The sequence below is a fragment of the Camellia sinensis genome, chromosome 1, assembly GCF_055761805.1.
Source record: "Camellia sinensis isolate YWXY chromosome 1, ASM5576180v1, whole genome shotgun sequence".
NCBI lineage: Eukaryota > Viridiplantae > Streptophyta > Magnoliopsida > Ericales > Theaceae > Camellia > Camellia sinensis.
In genome coordinates this window covers 92,532,234-92,555,193 of record NC_138961.1, presented here as the reverse complement: position 1 = coordinate 92,555,193, position 22,960 = coordinate 92,532,234, and the positions used below count along the sequence as shown (strand labels likewise).

The 22,960-nt window shown below is 32.6% G+C and overlaps 1 protein-coding gene across 2 annotated transcripts; it reads right to left on the bottom strand.

Annotated features, from left to right (window-relative positions):
- Positions 1 to 3,482: 3,482 nt before the first annotated feature.
- On the bottom strand, positions 3,483 to 12,395 carry LOC114321252 (putative fructokinase-7). 2 transcript variants are annotated; one of them, XM_028268436.2, is made up of 8 exons: positions 12,144 to 12,373; positions 9,925 to 10,097; positions 9,340 to 9,552; positions 9,040 to 9,237; positions 8,746 to 8,886; positions 7,854 to 7,970; positions 5,988 to 6,173; positions 3,483 to 3,794 (listed from the first exon to the last, which is right to left on the bottom strand). In XM_028268436.2, the coding sequence occupies exons 1-8, from the start codon at positions 12,163 to 12,165 to the stop codon at positions 3,660 to 3,662; spliced, it is 1,185 nt and encodes a 394-aa protein (XP_028124237.2). In that variant the 5' UTR covers positions 12,166 to 12,373; the 3' UTR covers positions 3,483 to 3,659. The 2 variants fall into 2 exon arrangements, with proteins under 2 accessions (XP_028124237.2, XP_028124238.1); XM_028268437.2 differs by lacking the exon at positions 5,988 to 6,173 and having other exon boundaries at positions 12,144 to 12,395.
- Between the last annotated feature and the right edge of the window lie 10,565 nt (positions 12,396 to 22,960).

Sequence of the window (22,960 nt, the reverse complement as noted above, 5' to 3'; positions counted from 1 at the left end):
CCGCCATCAGAGCCATAGAGATCTGTAGCCCAATCGCCCTACGTCGCCTAAGACATCAACCACTACATTACCATCAATATGGACCTCTGAGTTAGATGATTGCAGATCTGTCACTCTCTGTACTGGGCAGACCTACGACGATAGATCAAACATTCTCAAATGGTTCTCCATCATCTCTCTCTCTCTCTCTCTCTCTCTCTCTCTCTCTCTCTCATACACACACAAGAACAAAACAGAGATCAAGAGATGGACATCAGCGAGGAACTAAGGGCAGGGAACAAGCAAACATTCCACAAGTTCTTCAATCAAGATGTAACGTGACTCTTCTCTCTCTCTCTCTCTCTCATCTTTGTTTTTGTCTCTAAACCTTCTCATTTCTCTCAATCGCTCTATTTGTAAATTAGGAATTGAAGGACATCTACACATGAGATCAAAAACATGATGCATCATAAGTGCCGCCATCTCATCTTCAATATCTCTCATTTCTTTGCTTACGAGAAAGGTCACTTAGCTTGCAGGCCTAGGAAAGCTCCAGATCCAAATTTTGTTTTTGTTTTTGTTTTTGTTTTTGTTTTTCTTTGTGTTGTGTGTGTGTGTGTGTGTGTGTGTGTGTGTGTTCTTTTTACTATTATTATTATTATTATTTTTATTATTATTATTACAAAAATTTCCTTTTTGTATTGTGGTTGGTAGTTGATCTAGATTTAGGGTTAATGTGGTTGAATATGAAGATGAAGATTGAATAGATATGGTCAAAAAGGCTCAGATCAGTTCAATGTCCTTTTTGTATTGTTGTTGGTGGTTGATCTAGATCTAGGGTTAATGTGGTTGAAGATGAACACAAAGAATGAACATATATGTTCAAAAAGGCTCAAATCTATTCAATTGAAAAGATAAAATTTTGACAGATATGAAAAATTGGTACAAATAAGAACAAATTTCAACATATAAGGAAAATATGCTCTATAAATTTCAACAGAGAGGAAAAAGTTAGCAATTTTAATAGATAGATAATTGTAATAGATAGATAATTTTAATATGTAATTGCAACAGATAGATAATTTGGTTTGGCTTGATATTTCAACAGATAAAAAAAATTGAATAGATAATAAAATTTGGACAGATATCTGAACAGATAAGGAGAACAAATTGAACAGATAAATATAAATTTGAACAAATAGGCAAAATAATTAAACAAATTGAAATTAATCTAAACAAATAGATATAAAATTTGAACAAATAGCCACCAAAAAGTCAACAGATAAAAAAAATTAGCATGGGTAAAATTGAAAATAAAATATCCCTCAAAACTAATAAAAGAATTCTTACCAAGCTATTTCACAAATGGTGGACCTCTCACTAATAAAAAATATTCACTAGACCTAATGCCTTATACAATTGCTAAAGTGGACTTGTCAACAATTAACTCATATTATAAAATGTGTCAATTGACCTGACATCAATAACTAAATAACATCAATGCATAATTTAAATTCATTTTATAGATCAACTTTATAATATACTAATTAAATCTTAATTAAGTATGAATAAATTTGTTTATCATTTTTCAAGATAAGTAGTTTTTCTCATTTAAATAACAGTAAATCACATTGGCCTCTCCTAAGGTTTAAAAAAATACTAGTTGCCCTATAATTTTGATATAATTATATTGACATCCCATCTAGTAAAGTTAGATGAATCAAAACTAATATAGATGTAAAAACACAAAAATAAACAACGTAAAGTATACGTTTTTGTATAAAAGAGATGACAACATTATTTTTTTCACCCATATAACTTCAAATTATTGAGGGAAAATGAGACTAAGTGCTATATCAATTAAAATCTCAAAGGAACTCAATGTAATTATATCCAAAGTATATAACTTATTATATTCTTTCTAAATCTCAACGGAAGTTAGTATAATTTACCCTTCATATAAATATTGTTCTTGATATTAGTATATGACAAGGAAAATGCTATAGTACACACCCTTGGATCATATGCATCATTGGTTATGACCTTTGTAGTCTTTAATTATGATATATTGTGGTGTTAGTTTTGATTTATTGTGATATTGATTATGACATTATTTTAGTTATAATCCAATAGTCCTTAATTATACTTTTATATGGTGTTTGGTTATAACTTATTTTTCTCTTCTTTTTTTAGTTGTAACTTCCATAAAATTTAGTTATGACATCTGTAGCAGTAAACCCACAAATGTCTTTAACTTGCATATTTAATAGTGTGTACAATAGCTTTACTAGATGAGATGATGGGTATGCATGTAAAAACGGACTGGCCCAGCCCATCAACCTAGGGCCCACTTGTGCTTATTTTTTAAAAATCAAGCCGGCTTGAGTCAAGCCTGTCTATTTTTTTTTTAAAGTCTAGGCCTAGGCCCAAGGATAATTGGACTTCAGACTTGGGCTGGGCCTGGAAATGTATAGCCCACATCCGGGCTCAGGCCTCTTGAGCCGAGTCAGATCTCAAGCCTAATCGAAACAAATTCAAGTCAGGCCTAATCAGACTCGTATGAATTTTAGAGGATCAACCGTCTATTTTTACAACCCTAAATATCTCAATATGTAGGGACAATTCACAAAAGACAATGCTGTGGGTGGGTGAGTGTTTTCCAACTCTTTAATTATTTTTATTTTTAAATTTGCAGAAAAATACAAAAACATCAAACAAGCTGAAACAGCTGTTACTGTTATGCATATATTTTAATCAAATATGTACGTCACCTTCAAGTACGCCGGGATCTTTGCCTCTTTATTGAGTTGGTTTGTCTTTGGATTTTGAACCCCCAAAAAAAGGGAAAAAAAAATAAATTGATGAACATTGCCTGTTGTATGATGCAGTTCTGTTTTCCTTATTTCCTTCCTATGGATTGTTCATATATATATATACTAGCGGTTGGACACACACGATGTGTGTGCAAATTAAATAAATAGGAATAAAAGAAAATAATAATGAAATTAATATTATAATGTGTACTTAGCTTAAGTGGTATGAGTCTTCATACTTAAACCCATGGTCATGGGTTCAAGCATTGTCCATCTCTTTGTTTAACTTTTTTTAAAAAAAATAAAAAACACTGCCACATGGCATGAGGAGAGTAAAGCAAGCTTCAGGACACCATATTATGTGTTCACTTTATAATAGTATAGATAGATATATATATATTAATAAACAAGTGACTCCTAAAATACAAGAATTTCCACCATAAGGGAGACCTTGCAAGTGTTTCTAAGGTGGATCCTTTCTAAAAACATAATGACAAACAGCTATGGATATCAGATAGTTTCTAAACACGTGACAAATCTCCAAACACATAGAATGCATCAAAATCCTTATTGAGCACTTTCTCCCCCACTGTATACCCAAAATGTCCATTGTCTCAATTTACTTGAGCACATCAACAAAACCAACAACAGGGTATATATGTCAAGGCCTAAAAAGAACCAAGCCAGAAATAATGGAATTCGCAGCATTATTTTGCCAATATACAAAGAAAGCGAAACATGGTATACATCGGTAAAGAGAAAACAAACGAAGAATTCACTATTACCCCAGCAAGGGAGATCCAATTGCTTTAGCTTAACAGAAATAGGTACAAACATGGAACAACATAAAATGCAACAATTTTTATGTCATGCAGCAACTCCAGTTAAGAGTTGCAGGACTGCTTCTTTGGTAGGTAGGGCTGGAATCGCTCCTTTCTCTGTTACTGTGAGGGCACCACAAGCATTTGCAAAAAGAATAGCTTCTCTTAACCGCTTCTCATCCTGCCAGCAAAGCAAGTCAAGAGCAAGTTTTACTATTCACGGAAGTAACTAACAGGTCAGGAAAATTAGCTATGCAGATGAAGCAAACGACAACATCTATTTCAGATGGACAAAATGTTTATCCATATGCTAACAATAGTGCACGGAAGTGTATAGAGCCTCCAAGATTTTTAGCCTTGAGATGTGCATTATGCACCTCATGGTAAATTAAAAAAATCCCTCAGGGTTCCTAGCAAGAATGACAGAAATAAGATGGCCCAGGTTTTATTTATGTATTTATTCATTTACCTTGGAAAAAAGAAACCACAAACAATTTTATGGGAAAATTCAAGTTTAATGAAGAACAGTGATTCACAAAATGATCTGCATAAATTAAAGCACGAGGCTTTTCCTAGGGTCAAGGACTCACAAGGTTAATAGAAGCAGCCATAAAGACCGGGTTACTCATGGAGAAATGTTTATTATGTTCCTAAAAATGTCATTAGTTCAAAAATAAGCCCTCCAAATATTTATGTCAAAATCACCTTCATGAAAATGAAATATTTCAGCTAGCAAAGACAATAAAAATGTTGGATTATTGTCTAAGATCAAAGGATACAGAACAGGATTGCAAGAAACAAATGGAACATTCTAGAAAAACGACCTTTTGCGACCACATGATTAGCAGTCGCAAATAACTAATTTATTCTTTATTTTTATTTATTTTCCTCCCTTGTATTTGCCCTAGCCCTTTTTCACAAACACTGATATGGTTCTCTCTCTCTCTCGGTCTTAAATAAACTCTCGGTCTTAAATAAATCGTCAAAGCTCTCGCTTCTCAGGTTGCCATTGACGCTTCTCTCACCTTCGGCCGCCTCGCCTTCGCCCCTGTCCTCCTCAACCTCTCTTCCAGATCTCTTTCTCTCTCCTCCTATACATTCATATATGTGTGTATATATCGTTGATAGCTTGCGTCCTAGATGATTCTAGAGAGAGAATTGACAAATAGCTCTGAAGATCTATGGCGAATCGTTCTCTCTCTCTCGCACACGTTCGACAAACCTATATACCTCTGCTCTCTTGCTCATTAGTTCGCCCGCTCGCCATCGTCGTCTGAAGGTCTCCAGCAATACGAATCTCTCAATCTTGTTCCCAATCCCTCTCTCTCACAATCTCTCTCCAGCCACACACACATATCGTAAGAGGAAGCCCTGGTTCGACTCATTGCTTTCTCATCCGCGTACAGGTATGTACTGGTTCAACTCATTTCATTCTTGCCCTATTTTCTTGCATTTTTCCATATCTGTTAGTGTATATCTCTCAATTTCTTCTTCAATACATTATAGTGTGCAGTACATTATTGCTTTTAACTTGGAATCAAGATTTCATTGATTTTCAGCCAGTTAGAATTTGTTGAGGCAAGAACTAGCAAATTCGAATTTGGAAGATAAAAGGTCCTCGTATTGAATTTGCTTGATTTATATGTGATATTAAATTAGTTCGTTGATCATGCTAACTGGATTTTCTAGTTGATTGTTTTGTTAGCATTGACATTGACATGAATTATTATCACTTGGTAAAAGTGTATTCATCATTACTCTTGCTGTTGGAACTTTTGCTTGTTGGATGTTGTGAATGTCTTTGGTGATTTCTATAATCATAACTTTTTGTATATGTTTGGAGAAGCGAGGGAGGGAGGAAAACTAACTAATTTATTTGGTCCAATACAGAAACATATAACAAATTCTAGATTCTTACAATTCCTTTTACATAGTTGCTGTGCCTTTTCATGTCTAGAAGGTGAGAAGTTCGTGCTTACCTAAAAACAGAATTGTTAAGAGTCCCTGTATGCAAATTTTTCTCCATTGGAAATTTTATAAGCACTCAAATCTGAAGATGGTAACAAGTATGTCGAATTCCATAATTGAATTGGTTGTAAAAATGATAATTTAAATATAATAAATGAATACTTTGCTTGTTTGCTTTGTCTACTATATAGATTGTCTTAAAGCAGTTTTTCTATCATCATAGTGCTCACAAAAAAAATATAAATAAATAAAAATTGCGTTGCTCTTTGCATTTTACTTATTTATTGATTTTCTTCTTTTTTTTCCCAGAAAATCATTTCCAGAAATTTAACCTAATTATAACAACTTATAATAACCACTTTTACAGAGTACCACCTTTCGCATCAGCTAAGGTTTTGGGTGTCACCTGCAAAGCCATGAAGCTATAGAAACAGATCCTGATGAAACTAGGATGATAGAAACTAGGAAGCATTTGAATTGTCGCAGATCCTGGCGAAACTAGGAAGCTTTTGGACAAACTTCTTGCGTTAAAGCTTAATGGAGGATTGGGAACAACAATGGGCTGCAATGGTCCTAAGTATGCATCCAACTCCTGAACATATATATATATATATATATGTCATTTCGTACAACTGGATTGTGTATAAATGTTTTATCTTTTTATCTTGTTCTGGTCAAAGAAGTTATTTTCTGCTCCCTTGTAACTGATCTGAATGGCTTCATGTTTTTTAACTCTGTTTTGTTGTGGATCTATGCTGTTTACTATTGGAGTTAACATATTTGACTACCTACTAATTGTGATTACTTATGTAAGATATTACGAATGCTTATTCATCTTATCATATATTGGTTTGTTGCTAACATGGGTATCTCTATAGTTCTGATGATCAATTTTAGATAGAAAATGGTTTTAGTTTTTCCCTAGATTTGCAATGGTTTTATTTTTTATTTTTAAACTTTTTCCCTTGGCACCCATTTGGATGTGTTACGTTCTCAATAAAATGCAATGATTCAATGCAGAAGAGTCTAACTCCAATTTTTAGTACCCGAACTCTTCACCTTGAAGTAGACAGATGATAATTGTGTATAAAATTCATTCAATAACAGTGAATAATATGATCTATGGATAAATATTATAGAAACTTGTGACTTGGCTTGGAAAGGAAAAAAATATCATTGGAACTAATAGTCATAACTATGTATTGGTAACCCCATCCCCCTTTTGGCACCAATTTTAATTTTTTTTTCCTTCTCATTTGTGGTTATTATCAAATGTATGCAATCTTTTGATACATTATACTCTTTGATTGTTTGTTGTAATACCTAATGGATTTGATGTCTTTTTGTGATGCAGATCTGTCATTGAAGTTCGTAATGGGTTCACATTCCTAGACCTAATTGTCATCCAAATTGAGGAGACTTGCAATTGGAAGTATGTTAAAGAGTTTTATGTTTCTGTTGTAAGTTTTTGGTGTTTGATCTAATTATAAATTATTTGTTGACATAGGAAAAGAAGCTTGTTGCGGAGATAACAGAGAACCACTAAAACATGAAATGAGATACATTCTATTTTTATGCAAGATGCACTCTTTGAATTATTCAGATTTATCTTATTTTTATTTATGTCTACATCCCGCAGGCATTTTTGGATTTACCACCGTGAGATTCTTGCATTCCACGTGCACTGTGTTAAGAATTGACACTTGACCTTGCTTTAGCTAGCTTGTTGGATTATGTAATTTTACAAGGAATTGCAGCTTTTATAACATTTTTTAGAGTCTAAGACTAAAGATGGTTTTGCCAGATTTGTCTCAAATAAATGGTTTGGTGCTATTGTTTTTAGCGGGATCTTACTCGGTAGATTTTTCTCAAAATATTAGTAGCTAGAAATCTATTATCGTATTATTTATAAAATATCATTGAGAATTATTTGCGATGGTAACAAGATGGTCGCTAAAACATTGTAGGCATTTTTTACTTTTTGCGACGGTAAAACATCAATCGTCATAAGTAGGCTAGGCAGTCGCAAATAGTTTGCGACTGCTGTTTTGCGGTCGCAAAAAGTATTTGCCACCCCTACATTTGCGACCCCCATTTACCATCGCATGGGCCGTCACAAAAGGTGTTTTGCAAATGTATTTCTATTATTTGCGACGGCTTGTAGCGGTCACAAAAAATGCTTTTTTTAGTAGTGACACAAGGTCCTAATAAGGAACATAAAACAAGAAAATAGAAAAATGATTCCTCCAAGCTCATGCAAGAACTAACATACCTTGTATAGATTCAAATCAGAAGCTAAACTGGTCAGTATCCCACCAACAAATGCATCACCGGCACCAGTTGTGTCGACTGGTTTAACTTTAATGCCACAAACTCTACCCTTCAATTTCTGAAAAGAAGTATTTTTGCTAATGGTTAATGTCAATGGATTCATAAGTGACTTTTAATTATATAGAAAATCAGCACAAACCAACATAAATCTACCACCATCAAACTGTAAAGGCCTTTCTGATTCCTAAAATAACGGGAATCAGAATGTTCATTTTGTCCTGTGATTAGGCATGAAAATCAAATGAAGAAAATCAGTCACATTTTGGTTTCATTTTATTGTTTACACAAGACAGAACATCATGTGCATCTATGTTACATGGACTTTAGTATGAGAGTATCAAGCGCGGTTGTGTGTCCAAGTGTCAAACTCTCATGAACCTAAATCTTAGGATATTGGAATATGCATCCAAAAGTTGGATATGGGCATGGGGAAAAGTGACACACACACGCGCGCGCGTAAATATATTGCATTATCGTGTATAATATTCTTAGACAAAATGTTGTAAATTATGTTGAAATTTACTTGAAATTAAAAATTAAATAAGATTTAGGGAAAATCTAGAATTTCCCTCTCTCATCGATGTAAGAGGCTAGAAATTTTCTTATTAGCAAATGTGAGTTTTTTCTTCTACAAACATGGTAAAAAAAATTAAAGAATCCATGTGTGTAAATTGAGTATGGGTGTCGGACACATCCCACATTCTTACCCTTGTCATATTCAGTTAGCAAGGATATTTTGAGAAAAATAGACAAGTCCATCCAACACAAATGTGCATCCAATTTCAATTTGATTGAAAAAGAAAAAGAAAAGAAAACAAAGAGTAAATAGGTACCTTAGTGTAGTATCTGCAACCCTTAGACCCTTCAGTTACAAGCAAAAGCTTAAGGTTAGGATGAAAAAGCTTCTCCAGCACCACATTATCATCATTAGGATCATCACCCCCAGTCAAGAATGATATTTCTTCCTCACTTATCTGCAAGTTCAACAGAAAGCACCTGTGAATTTTATGTTACACAATGATTCTATTCTGCGTTGTACATCCAATGAAAAGGCATTCCAATAGCCCTTTAAAACAGAAACAACTTAAAAACCTCATAGCTAAATGTCATAATTTCAAAAATTATACCTTTATAACATCTGCTTGGTCCCATATGCTCATAATGCCATTCCGAGCAGCATCTTCTGATGGCCATAATAGCAATCTCAAATTCGGATCATAAGAGAGGAGGCAACCAGACTTTTTGGCAATTGCTAAAGCAGCCAAATGAGCTGACCTAGATGGTTCTTCAATCAAACTAATTGAACCATAGTGGAAAATCCTTGCCTGGAATTGAAAATAAAAATTATCAACCAAATCAGCATCTTCATAAAAGAGAAGTAAATCTTGTGTTACATGCATATTTAAACAAGGACAAGGGAAGCAAACCTGCTTAATAAGGTTTACATCAAGTTCTGATTCACGAAGAAGCATGTCGGCACTAGGGTTACGGAAAAACAAGAATTCACGCTCACCATCAGCCCTAAGTGTAACAAATGTTAGTGCAGTCCTTGCACTGGGTTCAAACCGCATGCCAGAATTATTGACCTTGTTTTGTTTCAAAATATCAGCCAACATGTGCCCAAATTCATCCTCACCTACCTAATACAAATTACAAAGATTTCAGAGATATAATGGCATTTAAGCTAGGAGCGATTAATAATGAAGGACAAATGCTATGGCTACAACATACACAAAATGATCATAAATGTAAAAAACAAGATAAGCCCACAAACATTAACAGTGGTAAACTAAACTAGTTATGACAAGGCCGAGCAAAAAATTATGGATCCAAAATACCAATTGGTTATACGAGTTTCATAACATTCTCTGTGAAAGCACAAAAAGTTATTGAAATCACAGTATGGAATTATGAGTGAAAATCAATAAAGGGAATATTAAAACACAGACAATAGTAGCACATGACATGCTAGGAAGATGGAGAAGAATAGAAGGTGATCAAATCAAATGAACCTTTCCAATAAAAGCTGAAGAACCTCCCAATCTTGCTATACAAACAGCAACATTAGCAGGAGCACCACCGGGAGCTTTTTTGAAGGCAGGTGCTTCAGCCAGTGAAACTCCGCCTACTGTTGGCACAAAATCAATCAACATTTCCCCGAAGCAAACAACAAGCGAACTTCTATCTGTATTTGAGAGAAGAAACTTTAGAGTGTCCCACATGTACAAAATTGAATCAATAAGAACTGCTAAAAATAGATTGAGTACTACAGATCATTGAAAAGAAATACAACAGCCATTGACCAATCAATGCAATTGCTAGAAATCATATGCCCAATGCTCATATCAGTGTTATGGGAAAACAATACCCTAGTGATTATCCTTTTGGAACACACATTCCAAAATGTGATAAACTTTCCAGAACGGTGAATTTACGATATAAAGCCATCCCAATTTTTTTTCAATAGAAACCTTTAAGAGTTCTAAAGAGAGTGGAGTTTTGGTATCATAATTGTCAAAAATGGGTCATAATGCTCATAGAAATGTATCGTAACATGGTTAATTTGAAAAAGAAAAGCAACACTTTATTAGATGTCTAATTGTTCAAAGAAAATTGTTTCTATAAATACCTTAAATTCTAATATTGTAATAAAAAAAAGTCTACTCTTGTTGTACCACATTTTAGACAATATGGCGCACCATATTCCTAATCCCATTAACGTACCGAAACTACCGACGTTCTAAGTAACATGGGCTCAAATACAGTAGGTAGTTTGCCCTGCTTGGTGTGGCCTGTCCAATGCCCAGAAGATTTCATAAAACTACAGATCAGCTACATGAAATACGAACTTCAAGCTGTTTCCAAACTTCAAACTAGCTTTATCAAAACCAAACACAGGTTCTTGCAGTAGGAGCCCATTTTGCCACTCCCAAAATTTCCCACTTCTTATGAATTGCACAATTAAAAAACTACCAGAACTCATCAATCCCATCTGGTACTGAACCCAATTGGATCCATTTCTCAGGTTTCCAAAACTGCCCTTCACAATTGTTATATTCATAGACGAAGTTCACAACTCATATGCCCTAAGAGCATATTCAATCTTTCACATTTTCTTTCACCAAATTTAAATTTGATCAAAAAGTGCTTAAAAAATTCATCTCCTATCCTTTCATCTATTGTTCATCAAATCAAAGAAGTGTTGGTTTTTTTCATCAAATGGAGAGCTCATCAAATCAAATTTGAAATTGATAAAATTTTAAAAAGATGAAGCATTGTAGATGATTTTTTTATTTTTTTAATCAAATTGACGAAAAGGGAACTTGGGTATAAGAGCAAAATTTTTTATAAGATTAGAATGAAAATTTTATAAAAAAGAATGGAATAGTTCATATCAAATCAAGGGTTTTACTCAAATTTAGAATCAAATTAGATGAAAAAATTTAGAATCAAATTAGATGAAAAAATTGGTGAAGGGGTTGGAGATGCTCTAAAAGGACTACAATCAAACAAACCCACACCAGAAACGTGAAGGCTTATCTTCTACTATCAGATTTCAAATCACACACACTTAAGCATATAAAAACGACAACCACAAAAACACCAATTATGCAAAAGATGTGAATATAACTGAACAACTATGGCTTTGTTTGGGCTTATTTTTTATTTTTATTTTTTAATTAGATGTGATATTTGTGAGATAAAAAATAAAATGATTATGAGTTTAACGTGATATTTTGTCTTATTAATTATTTTAACTTATTTTGTCTTTTTCGAAATTTTAGCTTAAAAAGCCAAATTTTAACCTTTGCCAAACAAGGCCATTATGCTGACAACAATCACACATCAATTTTCCAGAGATCCCTAGGAAAGATTACAAATCTAAATGGAAAATAGAAGGCAAAGAAAAGCTACAACCTTGATCAGAAAAGAAAGATCGAGCATCTCAACAATAATTTAATACACAGAGGCTACCCCAATACACAAAAATCAAATCATGATCACAAAATCACACGCGAAACATGATTAGCTCGCAAATCCAAGATTTCATATACACGATGTCTGTGTGTGTGCGCGCGCGCGCGCGCGCGAGCGGACATGGACATATACATCGAAGAAATATGACGCGAAACATGATTAGCTCGCCTGAGCAAATCCAAGATTTCATATACACAGTATCTGTGTGTGTGTGTGTGGACATGTACATGGACATGGGAGAAAAATGACGAACCTGAAGTGGGTATTTCAGCCATTTGTCTGATGGGAGAGAGAGAGAGAGCTAGATATCAACACGGAGTTCAAGAGTCGAAGAAAGAAAAGAAGAAACCATGTGGTGGTATGAGCACAAGAAGAGGATGAGTAAAGAGAGAAAAGAGGGGGATTTCTGAAATCTTGGAGAAAGAGGGGTTGAAAGTTGAAAACAAAAAAATAAAATAAAATAAAAAGTGGAATGGAAAACTCATATATAGCAGCGAATCTATATAATAAAGTAGGATGGTTTTTGAATTTATCTTATATATATTTGTCTTATAAGGGCATTTAGATGGCTTAAATCTATTCAAATTATAAAATAACGGGTGAGATATATTTTTCAATAAATATCTTACATGTACATTTTTTATTTTTCCGCTTCTCTTTCTTACTTTTTCCTTTTCTCACTTATCCATTCATGATCCCATGATCTCACATTCTTCTCTCTTTTCTTTTTATTTTTTTAATTTTTTCCTATTTTTATTTTTCTCTCTATTTTTTTTCTCTTTTTTGTTCACTTATTTTTATTCATGTTATATGAAAAAGTCTACGATTCTAGAATTATGAGCTATATTTTACTATGTGTAGTAGAGATTAAATTAATAAATTTTATAGTCTATAAATTAAATGAATTTGAACAATTAATTATTATTTTTAAATATATTGAATACTTGATAGATTTCGTAAATTTAGACCTCATATGAATCTTCAACATCTATATAATAAAGCAAGATGATTTTTTAATTTTTCCTAGACACATTTGTCCTACTAGGACATTTGGACGGTTAAGATCTATTCAAATTATATAACAACGGCTGAGATATATTTTTCAAAAAATATCCTACATGTACATTTTCTATTTTTCTGTTTCTCTATCTTACTTTTTCCTTTTCTCACACCCTTCCTTCCATGATCTCATGATCCTGCCTTCCTCTCTCTTTATTTTTTTATTTTCTCCCGTTTTTATTTTTGTCTCTATTTGTTTATTTTTTTTATTTTCTCATTTTTATTCAATATATTTTACACATATTTTTATACATACAATTTTCATATAATTATATAAGCAAAAGTAATATTGTATGTATGTCCGTGAAAATTGTATGTATGCTAAGTACATCTATCTATGTAGCTATTTATTATATAAGTAAAATCGAGTTTTCGTAAGGAGTTTTATGAGAACTCCAAAATTTTATAATAAATTTGTGATTTTATCAAATTAAAAAATAAATTTAAATAGTGCTGGAATTACAATTATATTCTAATTCTAATATTATTTACACCGTACTTTCAGACACAGGCATACGCTAGTACTCATATAAAGCTCTAAATATTTTATTAAATATATATATATATATATTTTATGAATATAAAAGAGCTAGGAAAATCTATACTTATATAAAATATTTGAGATTCCCACCCTTATATATATAATATAGAGAGTCCCTTCGGTAAAGCTGTAGGATAGTGATTATAACTTATACCCTAACAGCTTATAATTTATAATTGTGAATATAAGCTGATTTTTGACTTATAAATTAAGTTTCTCCTCCCCACTCAAAGAATAAGTTAATTTTTTTACTTATAAAAAATTATAAACTATATTATTAAACTGAACCAAACACATCAAAATAATTTAAATTAAACTAAAAATTAAAATAAGTTGAAAATAAACCCTACCAAATAATACCGTAAAAAGAGTCGCGCCAACCATTATAGAAAAAGGTGGGCTTACATATCACGGCTGTATTCATTGAAATAAACCACCAGCGTATATTGTGTGCTATGTCGCAGCCCACTTTTGACTACATTAAAATCTATATATTATATGAGGGAAAATTGAACTTCTCTCCAGAAAAATATTTTTATAATATCTAAAATTTTTCAATATCAATTCAGAAAAAATTAGTTTAGAGAAATTTCAATTCCAAAGAAATTCTCTCCAGAGAAAATTGAACTTCTCTTCAGAAAAATTATCTGGATTCAAACCAGATAAATTCTCTCACTGCACAAATTTCTCTGGCTCTTTTCTAATTTTTGCATGCCATTTACACTTCACAATTAGTGATTAGTATTTTTGATCCACGACTAATTAGTATAACAATTCAAGAACATGTATAACCACTTAGAATGGTAGTTTTATGACCCCTTTTTTTTTTTTTTTTTGTGTTAGTAGAACAGTCAAAATTTGGTCTTTTAGCTCTAGTTAGATTTAGAAACCTTACCTCCCATATTTCCTAATCAGTGTGTTCTAATAAGGGGTCTAGATTGAATCTCACAGACCCACAAAAGAGAGTTGGATCATGTGGAATGACCCCAAAGTGTGATCTAAGGTTATGAATTTTCTCCAGAGAAATTCTCAACCCAGAGAAAATTCTCCAGAGAAAATTCTCAACCCAGAGAAAATTCAATTCAAATGAAAAAAAATAATCGAAATAGATGTTCTGTGAGCTAAATTACCAGAGAAATTCTCAACCCGGAGAATAGTTTTGCAAAAATAGTTTTGGAACTTTTGACAACCCAAATCAAATGGACAAAGCATACCCATTAGCAAAATACATTGTCCAACGGCTTAAGTTGCCTAGCTATTTTAGTGATAAAAGTTTTTGCTTGCTCTCACCATTGCTGGGGAAGAGATCGTCGGAAATGGAGTTCTCGGAAAGGCTTTTAGTTCTGGGTCTCTGGTTTGGTTAACCGGTGGTTATCACCTTCAGTTTTATAACTGTGAGAGAGCTAAACACTATCTGATATCTTTGCAACACTTCTTGATGATTGATAGGCAGATCAATGCGTGTTTCATTGGTGTTGAAGGGAATGTTCTGCTTTGAGAGAGCCTCCCCCAGTTTTAGGGGTTCATTTGGAGAGAATTCCTGGTTAAAGACAGTAAGATATTACACAAAAATTATGATCATATATGCTACTGTAAAGTAACAAATCTAAGATACAAGACAATAAAAACCACTCCAAAGAAGATTTACCTGACATCGTGTATCATTTAGACCACACACAATTTTTAGATGCCTCTTTAGTTTCGAAAGTAGCTGTAGCGCAATAGCCGAGAGTCTCTCGATTTTCTCTAGCACACATTCTTTCAGGTTTGTGTTTCTTCTCTCTCTCATCTGTTATTATATATATATATATATATATGCTAGCGGGGTTTGCAAATGCGACAATCTATAAAGCCCGGCTACGAGCAGAGAAGGGTCGGAGATGGAATTGGCATCCTTAATCTGATCGACGGAGACGAGACCGGCGTAAATGGTGTCAGCGATGGAAGAGAGCGTGTCAGAAGGGCGGGTTTTGTAGTGGGTGGATCGCGGATCCGGGCAGGAGAGTAGAGTAGAGATATTTAGGGACCTTAGATATCAAAAATAATTTTGTGGATCTCTTTCATTACGAAAAGTGGGAGAGGGACCTTAGACCAATTTTTTCATTTTTAATCCACAAGCCGGGTGGGAAGTTAAATATTTTTTTTTACTTTTATTTTTTGATTTAAAAAGAAAAAAATTTAGTATTTATTGACTTCTCTTATACTTAGGATTATTTTGGGAAGTGAGTTAAAAGTTACTTCTCAGCTTTTAATCCACTTCCCTCTTACATAAAAAAATAAAAATAAAAAATCAAAAAGTAACTTTTAACCTTCTTTTCAAAACACCCCTTACTGCTACACCTTATTCAACTTCTCTCATACACTATAATTAATGATGAAATTATTAAATTATTTTTATAAAAAATCTAAAAAAATAATTTGTATATTAAAAAAATATCTAAAACAAATATAAATTTTTGTTAAATCTATTTATCTATCTATATATTATATAAATAATATATGGGGTTTCTAACCACAAGTTTTATGAGAACTCCAATATCTTAAACTAAAATTCTAATTTTTTGATTTTAAATAATTAAAAAAATCTTCGATAGCTCTCATTCAAGCAAAAGAAAAAAAAAATCTTTAGATTTATGACATTCAAATGGAAAGTATATCAAATATATAAATAAAAAATAGAAAGCATACTAATCCATTTCAAAATTCAAATTTTAGGGACACAAATATGGAAAATATTTCAATAATTTAAATTTAAAATTATAATGATTTATCCCATAATATATAAGTTTTAAATAATGATCTATTCTATGATTTATCTATATATCTATATACTATTATAATTGCAAAATACTGTCATTTCATTAAGGTTGAAAGTTGTAATTCTTTTTTTTTTATTTTTTTATTTTGTTTAAAAATATTTAATATCTTTAGATTTATGACTTTTAAATGGAAAGTATATTAAATGTATAAAATAAAAAGTAGAAAGTATATTAATCCATTTCAAAATTCAAATTTGAGGGGCACTGAATTTGGAAATCATTCTATTAATTTAAATTTAAAATTATAATGATTTACTCAATAATATATAAGTTTTAAATAATGATATATTCTATGATTTATCTATATATCTATATATTATTATAATTGTAAAATATTGCCATTTTATTAAAGTTGAAATTTGTAATTCTTTTTTCTCATTTTTTTATTTTGTTTAATTTAATTTAATTTAATTTAATTTAATTTTTTTGTTAATACGTGTTACAATATGATTGGTCTATAAATTAATTTTATATTCTTCAAATAAAATTTTAAATTTGGATTCTTATTTAAATTATGTTACTATAATTGGCATGAAATCAATATTCATTCCTCAAATTTTGCATCATTTATTAAATTATAAAATAAAGTTTCAAATTTAAATTTTTCTTCAAATTATAGTACTACAATTAGAATGAGATCACTATTCACATGTGTCATAATATTATTGGTATAAATATAATTTGTCTTAAATATATGTGTTCAAATTATTAATCGCTATTAATTTGTTTTTCCTTTTTTGTTTTAAATTTTATAAAAAAATATTATATCCTCATAAACTAAAGACTTGAACAACAATATTTTTTAATATAATTTTTTTTTTTTGACAAAAGAACAAAACATAACTTTTTTTTAGTACTTACCAAACATGGTGAATTTTGTTAGATTTTTTTTTTAATCTCAATTGTTGATTAAATAAATTAAAATAAAGAATAAAGATATCTTTGCCTTAAATTATTAAAAATTATTTTTTCTAAAATAAATTAGAAAGAAACATTAGTTTTTTTTTTTATTATTAAAAGTGTTAGTTCGTCAAACTTTAAAAAAAAAAAGAAGTTATAGGTGATAATTTATTGTTCATTTAAAATTATTTTTAGATTAAATATTAAAATTTCCTCTTACCTTTTTTTATTCAAATGCTTTTATTTTGTAAGAATTTTTTTTATTTTGTTTAATATTTTGTTGTAATTTTTAAATTAAAAAGAATTTCTAAAAAAATCATATTTAAATTATTTATGCCATTATAAAAAGTAATTTTTTTAATATCAACTTAGTGATTGTTTAGGAAGTGCTAAATAAGTATATTTTTTTATTTTTTTACAAAAATACGTACAGAAAAGTAAAGATGTGATGTGACCCAAAAAAGATAATTAAGTATACTTTTTTTTATTTTTTACGAAAATATATACAAAAAAGTAAATATGTGATGTGATCCAAAAAAGATGAAAGGATAAAAAAAAAAAAAAAAAAAAAGTGAACTAATATGACACTTCCCAAACAATTATTCGATTATCCCTTTCTAAAAGGTGTATTTTTAAAATATTTTCAAGAAAAATTATATTGGAAATTTTAAGTTTATTGTTTTTTCTTTTGTTCATTAATATTAAATTTTTAATTAATTTTATTTATTATTTAAAAAAACAAATTAGCAAATAATTTATATATTGATATATATAATTTTGTTTTGGTTTGTCAGGTTATTTGGTGTTTCTGTCCAAATACACTCAAATTTAATTTAAATTTTTGAAATTTTGCAGGTCCCCACTTAATTAAAAACTATGTTGTTCAATCTTTAAAAAATTTAAGCTCAACACAAGTTGCTTGGATTGAGCTCACCTAAGTTTGCAATTATAGCAAATGGGGTTGAAAATTACATGATTAAATTTGTGACAAATTAAAAAATAATAAATAGATTGTGATAAAATTTTAGGAATTAAATTGTAAATTTCAATCTTTTTTGTTTTCATAATTTGCATACAAAAAATTAATTATTTGTATTATTTTGTATAAAACTATATTATTAATTTTTATATGCCGTAGGGTTACCACTAGCACACTTTTTAAGTGGAAAGTTTCAAACTATATAAGAAAATTGATTGGTCCCTGTAAAATATATATATATATATATATAATATGATACGACCGTTTTTGAAAATAATTAAAATGAATTAGAGATACATTTGCTTTAATTGTTGACATGAATCCTAAATATATATTAATGGTTCAAATCAATAGATGGTTCTCGTCCAAACACTTTGCCCACTAAGCATCATAACCGTTTGTCTTCTCCACCTACCTATGTCTGCCTCCCTACCTTCCCTCTCTATCTCTTTCTCTTTTCCATTTCTCTGTCTACCCATTTATCTCTCTGCCTTCATCAGAGCTCACTCTGACTGTGGACCACTTTGACCGCTCTCACCATTGTTCACTTCAGCTACGACATAGCTCCAATTTGTTTTTGCTTTTGCCTCTCCACCTCTCTCTTTGTTTTTGGTTGTGCATATAACTGTGTTTGTGTTTCCATTACTACACTTGCTGCAGAAACTTTTATCAGATTTTTTTTTGAATATTTTCAATATATTTAAACTTTCCATTGTATTTTCAATGTGTTGGGTTAGATTTTTTTTTTCATCCCATAGGTTCATGGATCTGGTTAATTTTTCATTCCATAGGTTCATGGATCTGATTAAAAAAGAGGGAACTAGAGCTATATGTGAAATAAAATGGCATGAAATGCAAAATTGGCAATCCCAGAGCCTCCCACCGTTGCGAATTAATAGGAAAAATGTATTACTGATGTCTCAATGCTCCCATTTCCCACCCATAAGTTTCAGTACCTTAACTCCCTCTTTGCATGATCTCTTTCTCTCTTAACTGACTTTCTTGTTGATTTTCCAGGAAAATACTAGTACCCAGATCAGTATTTTTTGGATTTTCCATTGGGTTTTTTATTTTAATTTCACAGAGAGAGAGAGAGAGAGAGAGAATCGTTCGTTCTTCTTTCGTGTTACGTTTTGATGATTAAAAATCGCTTACAATCTTTCTCTTTTCGTGTTGCATTTTGTTCTCTCTCGATGAACTCCTATTTGATTTTTTCGCGCATTTAACAACAATCATCACCGAATGGTAAAATGCCCTTCTCACGATTCGATCTCTCTCGCCTAAACATTCTTACTCTGCATTGACTCATCGATATCAATCACTCTCATCCCCTAAAGATTGATATCGATTATGGGTATGTGCCTATTGTTCGTTGAATTCCCTCCTCTGTCAATCTTCTGAGTGTGTTTCTGGGTTTACCCACGTTGGAAAACCCTTACAGAGGTATTGTTGGTGTGATGTATGCTGGGTGTGCAAATTATCTTATTGTGTTGGGTTTGGATTTTGAATGATATATATTTTTATTTTGTATTCAAAGTTCGATTTTTTGATATTGTTAGAATTTACCATAACCTACCTACACCTACCACCACCTACTACCACACCTACTACACCTACCACCCATTTACCCTCACCTACTCCTCACCTACTACCCAAACCCTCTCCTATATAATGAGCCACTCTGATTTGTAATAGACAACAATCTTGTAATCAATCAATCAATAATATACATCAGTTTATTTTACATGGTATCAGAGCAGGTTTAGAACCTAATAGTTTCGCTTCCCCGGCGGGCGGCAATCTCGCCTTGGCCGCCCGCCGGACCTCAACCTATTCAGCTTATTTTCTACACATGCCTTCTCTCTCTCTGTCTCTCTCTGAAAATCCATATCAATTACTTTAAAGTTGGTTTTTTCGTATCTCGCTTTACCTTCCTCAGCAAGTGCCTTGGCGAATCCTTCTGTGGTACCAGTCTGCTTTACCTTCGTCTTTCCGTCATCGACCTCCGGTTCCAGCTCCGGCTCCGTCGTCACCATCAGAGGTTTCAAAGGCTCGGCCATCTTGGAAGACTTCTGGCCGGCCGATCGCTGCCACACCAGCACCACCACGCAGCCGATCAGCACCGCCACTGACGTTGTGAGAATCATCAGTAGCTCCCGATTCTCCACCAGCGCCGCCAGAGGCGAATCGCCGGAGCCCGACAACACGTTCGATAGGAGGTCCATGCTCCATCCCTAGCGTTGTTCAATCCGGACAAAATCATACTACATCGATAGAGAGAGAAAGAGAAGGATATGTCGTCGTCTGACATTAATGGAATGATGGACAACTCGAAGGAGCTCGATCGGTTAAGGAAAGAGCAAGAGGACGTTCTCAGCGAGATCAACAAGATGCACAAGAAGCTCCAAACAACTCCTGAGGTGGTTGAGAAGCCTGGTGATAATTCCTTGGCACGGCTTAAGATGTTGTATACACAAGCCAAAGAACTTTCAGATAGTGAATTGACTGTTTCGAATCAGTTATTAGATTCCCACCTTCCTCTTTTTCAGCTTTTTCTTTATTTTTTCATTCTAAACTATTTTCCCACCGCCCCACTCCAACCCCGCATCACCTTTTGTCCCCCTCGTTTCTTTTTCTTTTCATCTTATCCACCCCCAGGTCACATGCTTTCCATTACTTTATTATTATTATTATTATTATTATTATTATTATTATTAAAAAAAAAAACAAAAAAAAAAAAAAAAAAAAAAAAATGTAGACTCCAATTCCGACTGTCCTCTTCTTCTTTCTCTTATCTCTTCTCGGGTTGCATTTTCAAAGGAAAAGCTGAGCATACACAGCACCCCACTCATCACCTTTTTTATTTTTTTACTTTTCTTCTTTTATTTCTTTATTTTTTCTTTACATCACTCAATCTCCCTCTCTCTCCTCTTTTCTCACTTTATTTTTTCCCACTCATATTTTTTTTTGGTTCCATCTTTCCACCCACGCATGTTTCCCACTTTCTGCTTTCTCCATTCATATTTTATTTTTATTCTTCTTATTATTCAAAAAAAAAAAAAACAAAAAAAAAAAAAAAAAACAAACAAACAAACAAAGAGGAAGAAGACGAACTGCAAACTCCTTTTATTTATATCGGGCTTCACCCCGATCACCATTTTACACAAAAAAAAAAAAAAAAAAAACAAACAAACACAAACAAAACAACAAACACAAACAAAACAACCACACCCACAGTGGGATTTTTCTTCTTCCTTCTCTACTCTGTCGCCGGTCTCTTCTTTTTTCCTCCGTCCTGGCCAGCCCTTGCCGGTGTTGCCTCCGGATTTCTCACGCCACCGAGCACATTTACTCCCTGCTCCTCCACTGCCGCATATGGCGGCCCTCCAAATCGGAACATCACGGTGGCCTTCCGTTTCAGCTCCTTGTTTTCTGCCCTTAGCACGCTTATCTCTGCTCGCGCATCCTTATACATGCGTTGGAGCAGAGCCAGCTGGGAGTTTACATGCTGCACCTCATTTGCCCTACTCTGCAGCCGGTTCGACAAGTTTGTAACCGCCGTCATGCTTTCCACACATGCCTTCAAAGTATACTGATTGGCCTCCACATCCGACAGCACTGCCATTCTTTGCTCCACAGCCCGCATCGGAAAGTTCAACGGAGTAAACTCCGGGGCACTTGGTTGCGTTTCCAGTGCCACCGCACCAGTTCTCTCTCCTGTGGACTCGTTGAGGTCGGGAAAGAGGGTGAGCAGCCCGCGGGAAGACGAAGCCATTTTTAAAATATGACTTTAACTGTTGGATTCAATAGAGCTAGACAAACTTAGAATTTATTATTTTATATTAAAATAAACCAATTCAGTATTATTGTTTACTATTGAAAGCATGACTTCAACTGCTGGGTTTAAGAGAATTAATTTGGGTAATTGACTATTATTCACTATTCTCTTATTTTTATCTTAATTAATTTAATGTTTTCTTCAATTTCCGTTCTTTTATTGTAACTAATTTTTGGGTGTTAGGGTTGTTTTCTCTCATTCTTTCTTTTTTTCTTTTTCTTTTTTTTTGGGGGGGGGGGGAGGGGGGATTTGGGTTTTTGGATCCTACAAAATTATCATTCTTTTTTTATTTGTTTTCTACCTATTAATAATGCCTATTATTTGTCCAAAAAAAAAAATTAATAGTGCCTATTAATTGGCCATTCTTGAGGAGTGCCTATTTTTTCATCAGGTTTTTTCTGGACTTTTTTGCTAATCAAGCAGCCAATGCTAAAATTGGTTGGCTAAAAAAGGTTTTTTTTTTTTTTTTTTTTTAGGTGAATATAAAAGAGTTTGGTTAAAAAAGGTTTGTGAAGATAAAAGAGTTGGTCTTGATATGAGAGATAGTGGGGGCTAAAGTTGACAGCTACCATGTTACATCCAAAAATTACTGGCTGGTGGTACAACTCAACCAGCTAAATAGAAATTTGATTAGAAAACTGGTTTGTCTATGACTCCAAATGATAGAATCCTTGCAATAGCCACTTGCTGTGTAGTATGCTTAATTACATATAAGTTCTTTTCCTGGATGTATGTAATATATATATATATATATATATGTGTGTGTGCGCGCGCGCGCGTGTGTGGTGAGACTTGAGGACGATATTTGACATCCATCATATTGGTTTCTAATTTTGTGTAAAACACCATTGAGTGTTATTCTTTGTCAAATCACTGTGCCAAGGCCACTCATCCTCTACACACCTCACAAGGGTGAATAGAGCTCCTATCACCT

What these genes read in the sequence shown, in the direction of transcription:
- LOC114321252 (XM_028268436.2), bottom strand. Translation starts at nt 12,165, where the DNA reads ATGGCTGAAATACCCACTTCAG. An exon ending in GTTGCAGATACTACACTAAG is followed by an intron (nt 7,971 to 8,745) that starts GTACCTATTTAC and finishes ACTTCTTTTCAG; the next exon opens with AAATTGAAGGGTAGAGTTTG. An exon ending in ATAGCTTCATGGCTTTGCAG is followed by an intron (nt 3,795 to 5,987) that starts GTGACACCCAAA and finishes CTTTGCTGGCAG; the next exon opens with GATGAGAAGCGGTTAAGAGA.